The sequence below is a fragment of the Beta vulgaris genome, chromosome 8, assembly GCF_026745355.1.
Source record: "Beta vulgaris subsp. vulgaris cultivar EL10 chromosome 8, EL10.2, whole genome shotgun sequence".
In the NCBI taxonomy this organism is placed as follows: Eukaryota; Viridiplantae; Streptophyta; class Magnoliopsida; order Caryophyllales; family Amaranthaceae; genus Beta; species Beta vulgaris.
Window position 1 is genome coordinate 2217995 of NC_079209.1, and position 12511 is coordinate 2230505.

Genomic DNA, 12511 nt, shown 5'->3' on the forward strand with positions numbered 1-12511 from the left:
TATATATATATATATATATATATATATATATATATATATATATATATATATATATATATATATATATATATATATATATATATATATATATGTATATATATATATATATGTATATGTATATGTATATATATGTATATGTATATGTATATATATGTATATGTATATGTATGTATATGTATATGTATGTATATGTATATGTATATGTATGTATATGTATATGTATATGTATATGTATGTATATGTATATGTATATGTATATGTATGTATATGTATATGTATATGTATGTATATGTATATGTATATGTATATGTATGTATATGTATGTATATGTATATATATGTATATGTATATGTATATATATGTATATGTATATGTATATATATATATGTATATGTATATATATTGACAATTTCTTTTATTTATTTAAGTTTTTCATTATTGTGTACATTTCATCTAGGTCGTCTATCTCATGGGCTATGTATCTATACAAATATATTAAAAAGTGTTCCAAAGTAAATCTATATGACATGTGGCACTGTCCCCTTAGTTGTTTCATTTCATGTCATTAATATACATATATAGAAAAAAGTAGAAACAATGCTCCGTATAAGATTTGACCATGTGACCTCAAGTTAATATCATAAAGTGCTAGAATTGGGAAAACTCCGCGTTTGGTTCGTAGGTTGGTATGGGTTTGGAATCAGGAATCAAATAAGAGTGGTATGGGGTTGGAACTTGATTCCTAATACCATGTGTTTGGTTCAGTTCTGGAATCAAAATTATCCCCATACCTAGTGTTTGGTTTAAAATGTCTCTGGAATCAGGAATGAAATTAATATTATTTTATTTTGTCTTATGTCTTGTTTTGAATAATTCAACTGTGATACTATAAAGCAATTCTAATGTTTTTTTTTCTGTATTTCATCACATAAATACATAATTATAAGTAGTTGTAAGTATTAATTAACTTTAATGAATTAACGAGGATAAGAATGAATCTGAAATTCTACAAGACTAATAGTCATATATTACTAAATCATCTACTTAGAATTGCCACATAATATATATGCACTTATTATTCTGTCAAAAAAAACATAACACTATTATCACCAACAAATAATATAGAGCACTTATAATTCTGTCAAAAAAAAAAAAACATAGCACTATTATCACCAACAAATAATATAAATCACTTACTATTCTGTAAAAAAAAAAAAACACCAATATTAAGAACCTAACACACAAGAACTTCAGTATACTGTGGAGTAATCCACGCAAACTTTCTTCAAATAGAAGCTCATGATTAATCTAGCAGGAGAATCAATGAGCATACAAAAAATACAGAACAAGATGCTAAAGGGCTAAAGGAAAATTTATTGACAAAAATATGCACACAACACACTATGACAAAATTAACAAACGTGAGAGCGATTATCTTGTTGTATCAAAATTAATGAAGAAGGAAGTATCGATATGTTTAGGGTGGGTTAAAACAAATATCTTGGTGTAATTGACACACAAGCAAATTAAGAACTAAAAGACAAAAAAAAATTGCAGTAGAAGAAAGTAGAGAAAAACATGGAGTACCTGGCTTCGGCAGGCAGTAGTATCACAAGGAAGAAGATGAGCGTTTTTTATTTTTGTGCAACAAGATGTTTTATCTTAAATAATTTGATACCTAGGGTTGGAATGAGCCAAACCCACCTCCCCCCATGGGTTTCTCAACCCCATACCTCATGGGTTTAAGGTATTGGTTTTAAAATCAAAATTTTACTAACCAAACACTAGGTATGGGTTTAGCCCATTCGAACCCCATACCTCATACCTATATTTTGTGAACCAAACGCCAGTGACTAGTTTAATCCGTTCGATAAGATTACCGAGTTACTCTTTTGAAAAGATCTATTGTAGATCGAAAATCAAGAAAACAAAGGAATGAGAACATAAGGGATGACTAAGATAGTGTTGGGTTAGATTAAAATGGAATGGGCTTGTTAGAAAAATTCAATCCCGGACTAGTCTAATTTTATGTTAAAATTATACCGCCTATTCTAATAATTTGCGTATTTATAAAAATGAGTCTTAAGATAAATATATTATGTACTTTCTACGATTTATTTTATTTGTACTCAAAGCAATTGACACGCATATTTAGAGTTGTTGTATAAATATATGTTGAGAGTATTAAACAAAGCACATGTGAGGAGAAAATCTTTTCCAAAAAGGAAATGATTAAGTAATACATCACAAATTATTATAATAGACGATCTAATTTTAATATAAAATTAGACAACTTAAGTGTACATTCTCTTAACAAACTCATTCCATTTCTCTCTAACCCAACACTATTTTTATGTATCTTGCACCATCGTAGTTGTCTCTTCTCTTCTCTTTTCTTTATTTCCTAATTGAATATCAAGTTGCAACAAATCATTTCTAGAAATAGCCTGACAGTCTTACAAAATGGATTAAACTAGTCACTAAATGGATTAAACCAATTAAATAAATTAAAGAATGTGATTGAATATATTAAATTAGTTCCTATATAGATTAAAATAGTCACTAAATATATTAAAGTAGTCACTATGTTTAAAAATGTGGTTCATTATCTTCGTAATATTGAACTTTGGGCGCGCCTATTTTTAAATTAAAAGTAGACTTCTCTTACAAGACTAATTGTTAATACATAAAATCACAAAAATAATATGATACAACTATTAAAAACGGAGGTATAGTATAACTCTTAAAAATCGACATAAAGATATACACAGATTTTCTACCTCCATATATATAATTTTCTAAGGTGTACCCATACGACTTGACATATCTATTAGCAGATAAAGTGGATCATTATTATCTCTAATTATACGTAAGTTATGAAAAATTGAGACGAATCTATTAAAACTTGTATAACTATTTTTTTCTTATATATAAATTAAAAGTCAATGTATGGTGTTGTTAAATAAAAGTAGGAAGTAATACATTATTTTTCTTACAAAATAAGACACTTGAATGACATTATTTTCCTTTTGACCTTCTACAATAATGGGTAGGTCTTGTGTTGTAGATCATTTTGCAAATTCTCTTAGGCAGTTGCTGCTGACTTCCATATACTACTTCTTTATTTTTGAGTTGCACCATTTGTTTTTCACATTTGCCTACACACTTTTTCGAACATTAATATTTTTTATTGGGTGTAAGTAAAATTATAAAAATTTGATATTTGAAATCTTAGTTAGCATTGAAACGAATCTAACAAGACCCACTTGATTATATATTTTCTTATAAAATGATATGAGATAGTTTAACAAAGTTAGTTAATCAATAGCGTCAAAATGCAAATGGTACGGTGCAACTGAAAAAATACGAAGGTAGACCTACCTCACCTTTTTTCTGTCATATAACTTATACGTAATGAACCGAATCTTATCCACCAATCATTTTTCCTTGTACTTAAACATTTTCATATGATATAATTTAAGAAGATACACTTACGTTAGAAAGAGAGAAAAATATGGTGGCCACAAAAGAATTCCAAGTAAGGGTCAAAAAGAGGGAGAGAGTGGTGCCAATGCACCCAATAGTGCAGCATAATTTACCACTCTCCAACTTAGACTTGCTATTGCCTCCTAAAGATGTGGGTGTCTTTTTATGCTATAAAAGGCCAAGTTATAGTTACCGATTTTGGTCATTTGAGCTAATGGTTAGCACTCTGAAAACAGCCTTGGCTCAAGCTTTGGTTCATTTTTACGTGTTTTCCGGTGACGTCGTTCGCAATTCTAAGGGTGAAGCCGAGATCTTGTGCAACAACCAAGGAGTTGAGTTCGTTGAAGCTTACGCTAACATTGAGCTATGTGAGCTCAACCTTCATAATCCGGATGAGAGCGTTGAGGGCAAGTTGTTGCTTCCCAAGCAAAGTAGGGTGCTCTCTGTACAGGTATGATTATTTTAAGGAAAATGATATACATAGCTCTTAGAGCTATGTATAAGGTGTTTAAAATGGAAATAAAATATTGGAATCAAACATTTATTACCTCAGTTGATGTAAAAATATGCCTTGAATTCTTAAACTGTTTTTATTTAAAGAAATGTATTGAATTCTTTTTTTTTTTTTTGAGGGGAAAATGTATTGAATTCTTAGTACTACATATAACATTATCCTTTTTTTTACTATTTTTTGCTCGTTTTACAATTTTTTTTTTCATTATATGTATTTTGCTCATTTTATATTTTTTGTTCATTTTAAAAAAATTAAACTTTTGCTCATTTTTTACAAATTTCTATTTATTTTAGGTTCTTTTTGCTCATTTTACATTTTTGCTTATTTTAAGAAACTTTTGTTCATTTTACAATTTTTTGCTCCTTTTAATTTTTTTTTTTTGCTCATTTTAAGAATTTTTTTGCTCATTTTATGTTGCAGTTTTCAGTTTTCAGTATAAAGAATGGTGTTTCACGTGATCCTTTCCTATATACAAATAAAGTTCCAATGAGAACCAAGTCTAATATGAGACCATAGAGCAAATAACCAATCTAGTCATTTAGATCAGATTATCAAAATTTACATGGTCTATTTGCTTCCTAGCTATGTTATTGTAAGATATTTTGGGTAATTATGTGGAAAGATTAACAACAAATAAGTGGATATAAAAATTAAAGTGTTGCTCACATCTAAACACTAAACACACTTATATTATTTAGTGATAGAACTCTTACATGAAATTGATAGAATTCACTCCTTTACAATTTCTCTCCACTTAGAATAAACTAACGTAGTACAACTACTACTTCTTGTAGCTAGCACTCAAATTTTCTGAGCACACATTGCAACATACATACAACACCTATTTATACTACTACACTCTACTATTGCTTTTGCTCCTTTCACACTAGCAATTAATGTTTGGCAAAATTTTCAACTAAGGTATACTATAGGCTTTAGGGAGGGGGTGTAGGAAACTAGGACGGTAGATTTTACAATCTACATTAGAGTAGCAATATTTGACCAAAGTAGGAGATGTATTTTAACACTCCCCCTCAACGACTACTTTCTCAAAGAGATAGTCTAGAGGTCATACCAAGTTGTTTTCGAAACTTTTCGAACTTTGGTCCTCCAAGACCTTTTGTGAATATATCTGCAACTTGGTTCTCCGTGTTCACTTGTTCAAGTTCAATCTCACCCCATAGAACCTTCTCTCGGACAAAATGATAATGTACCTCCACATGTTTTGTCCTTGCGTGAAAAACAGGATTCTCCGCTAAACGTATCGCGGACTGATTGTCACAGCATAATTTGATTCCCCGATCAATTGGTTGATGCAGATCCTTGAGTATTTGCGTCAACCATACACACTCCTGTGTTGCCATAGCCGCCGCTCTATATTCCGCTTCCGTACTTGATAGTGACACTGTTGGTTGTCTCTTGCTACACCAAGAGACTACTCCAGAACCCAGATTGAACACATAACCCGTAGTTGATCGACGTGTGTCAAGATCACAGCATAGTCAGCATCACAGTATCCGACAACTTCAAACTCTTTATCATTGCGGTACACGATTCCATAGTCAATGGTCCCTTTCACGTACCTTAATATCCGTCGTACTGCCTCCAGGTGACGTTTCATCGGTTTTTGCATAAACCGACTAATCACACTCACTGCATAAGCAATATCTGGTCTGGATAACGTGAGATAGATAAGACTTCCCACCAACTGTCTGTACATGGTCACATCTTCTAGATCTTTGCCTTCGACTGAACATAACCTTGCATTAACCTCCATTGGAGTTGACATAGGCTTGCAATCGACCATTCCATATTTTTCTAGAAGATCACGGGCATATTTCTGTTGGCATAGAAATATCCCATCCTTAGTCCGCTCGACTTCAAGACCAAGAAAATGTTTTAATTCTCCGAGCTCTTTCATTTGAAAACGTACTGAAAGATTAGCTCTTGTTTGTTGAATCTCCTCTTCAAAATCTCCTGTGATGATAAGATCATCCACATATACAAGAACTATTGCCAACTTTCCATTTTGAGCTTTCACAAATAAGCTCGAATCGGCTGGTGCTACAGAATAACCACTCTGTAACAGAAACTCTGCTATCTTTCCATACCAGGCGCGTGGTGCTTGCTTCAAACCATAAAGCGCCTTCTTCAGCTTGCATACATGGTGTGGATAAAACTGATTCTCGAACCCCTTAGGTTGATCCATGTAGATGTCTCTATCCAACTCACCATGTAGAAATGCATTTTTGACATCCATCTGCCAGAGCTTCCAAGAGTTACTAGCTGCAAGTGCTAGTAAAACACGAACTGTAGTAATCTTGGCAACTGGACTAAATGTTTCATCGTAGTCTAGCCCATATTGCTGAGAAAATCCTCGAGCTACCAATCGTGCCTTGTACCTTTCAATGGTACCATCAGGTCTAGTCTTCACTTTGTATACCATTTGCAAGAAATAGGTTGAACTTCTCGAGGCTTTGGCACTAACTCCCAAGTTTCGTTCTGGTGCAGAGCTTGAATTTCTTCTTCCATGGCTTTTCTCCAATCTTTGCTTCGAGCTGCCTCATCATAACTATTTGGCTCTTTTACATCCTCAACCATTGCAGCATTTGCATATCTTGGATTTGGCTTTTTCTGCCTTGTGGACCTGCGCAGTGCTGGGTGAGGTTCTTCTTCTTCAAAATTTCAATTTGACTTGGCCTTTCTTCTTCAATATTTCTATGATGTGCTCCTGTTTGCCATGAACTTTTCTCTCTTTCTGTTGGTGTAGGTTGAGATATCTCCATCTCAAGACTACCGCCATCTTGACTAGACTGACCTTCGTCTTTCTCGTCCATCTTTTCTTGAAGCTTTTCCTCGATCTCATTCGAGTTTGGCAATAATACAGCTTGTGGTGACCACCAAGATGATGCTTCATCAAACACCACATTTCGTGACACGTGACATTTATCTGTTGTTGGATCACAACACCTCCAACCTTTTCTTTGATCATCGTATCCTACAAAGATACAACGAATAGCCTTTTTATCAAACTTGCTACGCATATGCTCAGGAACAAAGACGTAGCATACACATCCGAATACTCGAAAATGGCTCACTGCTGGCTTCATCTTTCTTAGCTTCTCAAATGGTGAGACAAAATCTAGTCTCGCTTGAGGTAATCGATTTGTCACATGTGTCGCTGTCCTCATACACTCAACCCAAAAACGCGGTGGCACGTTCTTGTCATGTAACATGCTTCTGCATGTCTCTGCAAGATGTCGATTCTTTCTTTCAGCTACTCCATTTTGTTGTGGAGTATTTGGACAAGTGAGCTGGCGTTGGACCTTGCAATCTTGCAAGTATTGGGAGAATTCTCTGGATGTATACTCTCCTCCGTTGTCTGTACGTAGACACTGAATTTTACCACGAACTTCTTTTTCTACTGTTTCCTTAAACAGCTTAAACTTGCCAAATGCTTCAGATTTCTCTTTCATAAATCCCACCTCTAAAAAAATCATAATGAAAGTTATCATATAACGTAAGCCACTCACTGAATTTGCTTTTACTGGACCAAACACATCTGAGTGAACCAACTCCAAAGGTTCCTTCGATTTGAAACTTTGAATCTTATATGGAAGTTGATGTGCTTTACCAAATTGACATCCAACGCAAACTATATCTTCCTTGACATCTAGTTGAGGAAGACCGTTGAGCATCGACTTCTTCATCATCACCTTGAGCTTGTTGTAGCTCACGTGACCCAAGCGTGCATGCCATAAATCAGCTGTCTCATTTTTCCTCGCCTTGTCTACATATGCCGTTTGAGCAGACATGACATAGACTGATTCAAGACGTCGTCCCACCAATATAGGAGAAGAATTTCCTTCCATTGTCTTGTACACCTTCACGTCACGAGGACCAAAAACAACATGGTTTCCGGATGATGTCAGTTGTGAAACTGACAACAAGTTCTTCGTCATACCAGGAACATGGTAGACATTATCCAGCTGAACTTGCTTGTTGCTAAATCGTGGAATCACCACTGCCTTGCCAATATGGGTTATTGGCAATTCTGAGTTGTTTGCTGTTATTACAACTCGACCACGCTTGTACTCGGACATGCTCATAAATTTCTCTTTGTCTCCAGTCATATGATTGGAGCAACCAGAATCGATGATCCAATCATCTTTGTAATTGATCATCTTGTCGTTGACTACGACAAGTGCAGCTTCCTCTGGCTCCGTACTGCTGGGTGACACTACCTCCATGTCGAAGATCTGTTCCTCTTCAACTGCGTAGGATGCTTGTGCATCCCACTCGACTTCACTTCGGCTTTCATGCTCCACGGAAGTTGCAGCATTCCCTTCTGCTGGTTTGGACCAACAGTCTCGAGCATAGTGTCCCTTCTTCTTGCAGTTATAACACACGACATCTCGTCGTGTTTGATTTTTCCTTCCTTCTCATCCTGTTGTCGATCTTGTCGAGCTCCCCCTCGATGGAAGCCTCCTCTACGTTGTCCTTTTCTGAATCCCCATGTCTGTCTGTTTGACTTGCCATGTTGATTACTTGACTCGCCTGTCTTATCACCTCCCTTATTTGACTTCTTGTTGCCAAAAAGAGCTTTCTCTTCATCCTTGACGGAAACTCCAGACATCTGATTTTCTAGAGCCTCCTGGTTGGCTAACACATTCTCAAACTCAATTAGAGATGGTTGTGTAGCCCAACCTCGGATCGCCGTGACAAGACTACTGTATCCAGGCTTTAAGCCACGGACAATAATCCTGCGCATCCTCGTCTCTGTGATGGGATTTTCAGGATCTAACTTTGTGATTTGCTCACACAAAGTTTTAACTTTGGTGAAATACTGATTCACCGTCATGTTGTTCTGCTGGATCGACAACAACTCATTCTCGAGAAGCTGAAGTTGAGCATCGTTCTTCTTAGAGAACAAAGCTGCAAGGGTGTCCCACGCTTCCTTGGGTGTCTTTGCATCCTTGATGCGGTATAACAACTCGTCATCGACGGTTGCTGCTAGCACGTACATGGCTCTTCCGGCCCTAATCTTCCACTTTTTTAATTCTTCTTGATCGGTTGGTATTGTAACTTCATTACCACCGACTATACCCCAAAGATCTTGTCCCAACAAATAGAATTGCATACGTGTACTCCACGTACTGTAATTTCCATTGTTGAGTTTCTCAATATTACTAGACGAACTAGCAATATCCGCCATTTGTGACTTGGTGTTGCCCGGCAATACACAAGTAAGCTTGGTCCCTGACCAACAAGCTTCACAGTCCCAGACTGTGCACTAATGGAAAAACACCTCGCAATACGGTCCCCGACCGTTAAGTTAGCAAAAAATATTTTTGACTATACCGTTGCAATAATATCAGTCCCCGACCGATATTTACCAAAAAATGGTCCCGAAAAATTTAACGGAACGAATGGCTCTGATACCAATTGTAAGATATTTTGGGGTAATTATGTGGAAAGATTAACAACAAATAAGTGGATATAAAAATTAAAGTGTTGCTCACATCTAAACACTAAACACACTTATATTATTTAGTGATAGAACTCTTACATGAAATTGATAGAATTCACTCCTTTACAATTTCTCTCCACTTAGAAATAAACTAACGTAGTACAACTACTACTTCTTGTAGCTAGCACTCAAAGTTTTCTGAGCACACATTGCAACATACATACAACACCTATTTATACTACTACACTCTACTATTGCTTTTGCTCCTTTCACACTAGCAATTAATGTTTGGCAAAATTTTCAACTAAGGTATACTATAGGCTTTAGGGAGGGGGTGTAGGAAACTAGGACGGTAGATTTTACAATCTACATTAGAGTAGCAATATTTGACCAAAGTAGGAGATGTATTTTAACAGTTATTAATGACATTTTTCGTAATATTGCAACTTCACAAACGTGTTCCCGATTTCCTTACTTTTCGATCGATTTCATCTACTGCTACTAATTTGCTTTACTTTTACTGAAGTTGGGAACCAATTTTGTAGGTTCTGAATTAATTACAAAAATATAATGAATGACACAAAAAAACAACTTGAACATCCTTATGATGATCTATTGAGGCCTAAATTAGTTTTATGTTCTCATTTTAGGTTATGGTCCTTATGTGAGAATGAATCCTTACTTAAAAACGTTTATTATATACTTCATAATATATTACGGTTTAAAATGCATGCAACATTATTTAAAACATACTTAACTTTTTTTAAAAAAATAAACATATATACCTTTTTTTTTTTTTTTTGAGTGACATACTTAACGTTTTAGAGCAGATGTTGTATGTTTTAGAATAACATTTTAAAATTTTGTTTAGATAACACACTTGACTCTTTTTTTTAATGGAACATACTCCATTTGTTTCAAAATGATCTTCCTACTTTGACTTACTTTGGTCACTCATAATATCAAATAGAGAAAAAAAAAAACGAAGAAAGTATATTTTATACTTATTAGTTTTATTGGTGACGCTCTTTGTGCTATATATTGAGAATCCCTATTTATATAGATAGTTATATTAAATTGAGATAAGTATGGGAAGACCAACTATATTGCTATCAGTTGGAATTATTCATATGAAAATTTTATATTATCTTTGATGGTTTTAAAGTGCGTGCCAACCAAATTCCAAAACGTCTTGGTTGGGCCAGGATTACAATAATTTATTGTGCACCTAAACTATATTAGAAGAAAAAAACAAACTATATTATTCGACAACATACTATATTATACGACAACAGACTATATCAGAAAATTGACTTATATCATACAAAAACTAACTACATATAAGGTGAATATCATACAAAAACTGGCGATAACAAACGAAATATAACTATATCAAATGAAAACCGGCTATATCATATACTTTTCGGTGCAAAATAAGTTATTGTGAACCCGATTCATTCGAGTTCTTTTGACCAAACTTTTGGCACTTGACAATCTTTGATAATAAAGTGTAAATCACAACACCCTCAGCTCGTTGAGCAGCTACTAATAATGGAGTATTAGATATCATATACTTCCTCCGTTCCATAATAAGTGAAACACTTCTCTTCTTTATGTGAGAGCTTTTTGAGAGGAGTGTTTCACTTATTATGGAACGGAGGAAGTATGAGTTTAGAACATTGCACCTGACAATCTTTCCTTAATTGTCACAAATCAGGCTACAGAGCTGAAATGCGGAGGAATAGTAGTTGGCTGCACATTTGACCATCGAATTGCAGATGCATACTCAGGCAACATGTTCTTAGTATCATGGGCTGAGCTAGCAAACTCAAAACCACTTACAATGATGCCCTCTTTTACAAAATCTTTCCTCAATCCTCGACTCCCTTCTTCTTATGATCCCTCATTGAATGATATGTACATCCCTATTTCAACCTTATTACCTCCTAGAGAAAACAATAATGAAACTCCACCATGTCGAAACGATCCCCTTCTAAGCCGCATATATCATGTCAATGCTAAGGAAATAAGTCATCTCCAGTCTCAAACAAATGGGACTAAACTCGAATCTTTCAGCGCGTTCATGTGGAAGTTGATCTCGAAGCATGCTAGCATATCACAAAATGAGCCAAAAGTCGCAAGTTCGATAACATGTAAAATGGGCATTGTGGTAGATGGTAGGACAAGACTTGTTATCAATAAAGGAGATAATAACAGCATGCACAAAAAGGAAATAATTGGTTGTTATTTCGGAAATGTTCTTTCAGTTCCTTTTGGAGAGAAAAAACTAAGTGATTTAATTGAAAAGCCGTTGAATTTAATAGCACAAGACGTGCACGAGTTTTTAAGAAAGGTAAAGAGTGACGAGCATTTTCGAGACTTGATCGACTGGGTGGAAGTCCATCGTCCTAAGTTATGTCTAGCAAAGATTTATAGTAATGGGAGGGATGACGGACCGGCGTTCGTAGTGTCGTCTGGGCAGCGATTTCCGGTGTCGAAGGTTGATTTTGGTTGGGGTAAACCAATATTTGGATCATATCATTTTCCATGGGGTGGAAATGCAGGGTATGTTATGCCAATGCCTAGTAGCAAAGGAAATGGTGATTGGATTGTATACATGCACCTTACACAAGGGCAATTGGAATTCATTGAAAAGGAAGCTAGTCATGTATTCAAACGTTTCAAGCTCTTCTAAGTCCCAAGTCCTCGTGATATACTCCATCCGTTCCTTTTTAATTAGTATACTTTGTGTGTCGATATCGATCACTAGCTTTTAGATCGAACGAAATTTTTTTTGTATTATAAATTTAAAATCATATAATACGTCCCTTGAAATTATGGTGTAAATATTTATAAGTATTTTGAAATAGTTAAGACAGAAAAGTGGCGACATTAGAATTTATCTTATGTACTAAATACGAAGAAATAAATAGAAAATATATTTTTCGATTTAGTTTATTAAAAAAACGTGACTCAACTACTTGTTATATAGACAATATATTTCAATAATATTGCATACATTCAACTGCTCCTTATAAAAT

General features: G+C 34.7%; 1 protein-coding gene across 1 annotated transcript; it reads left to right on the top strand.

Annotated features, from left to right (window-relative positions):
* Positions 1-3514: 3514 nt before the first annotated feature.
* Positions 3515-12165, top strand: LOC125492943 (coniferyl alcohol acyltransferase-like). Its single transcript, XM_048635698.1, has 2 exons — positions 3515-3937; positions 11188-12165. The coding sequence occupies exons 1-2, from the start codon at positions 3515-3517 to the stop codon at positions 12163-12165; spliced, it is 1401 nt and encodes a 466-aa protein (XP_048491655.1).
* Positions 12166-12511: the final 346 nt, after the last annotated feature.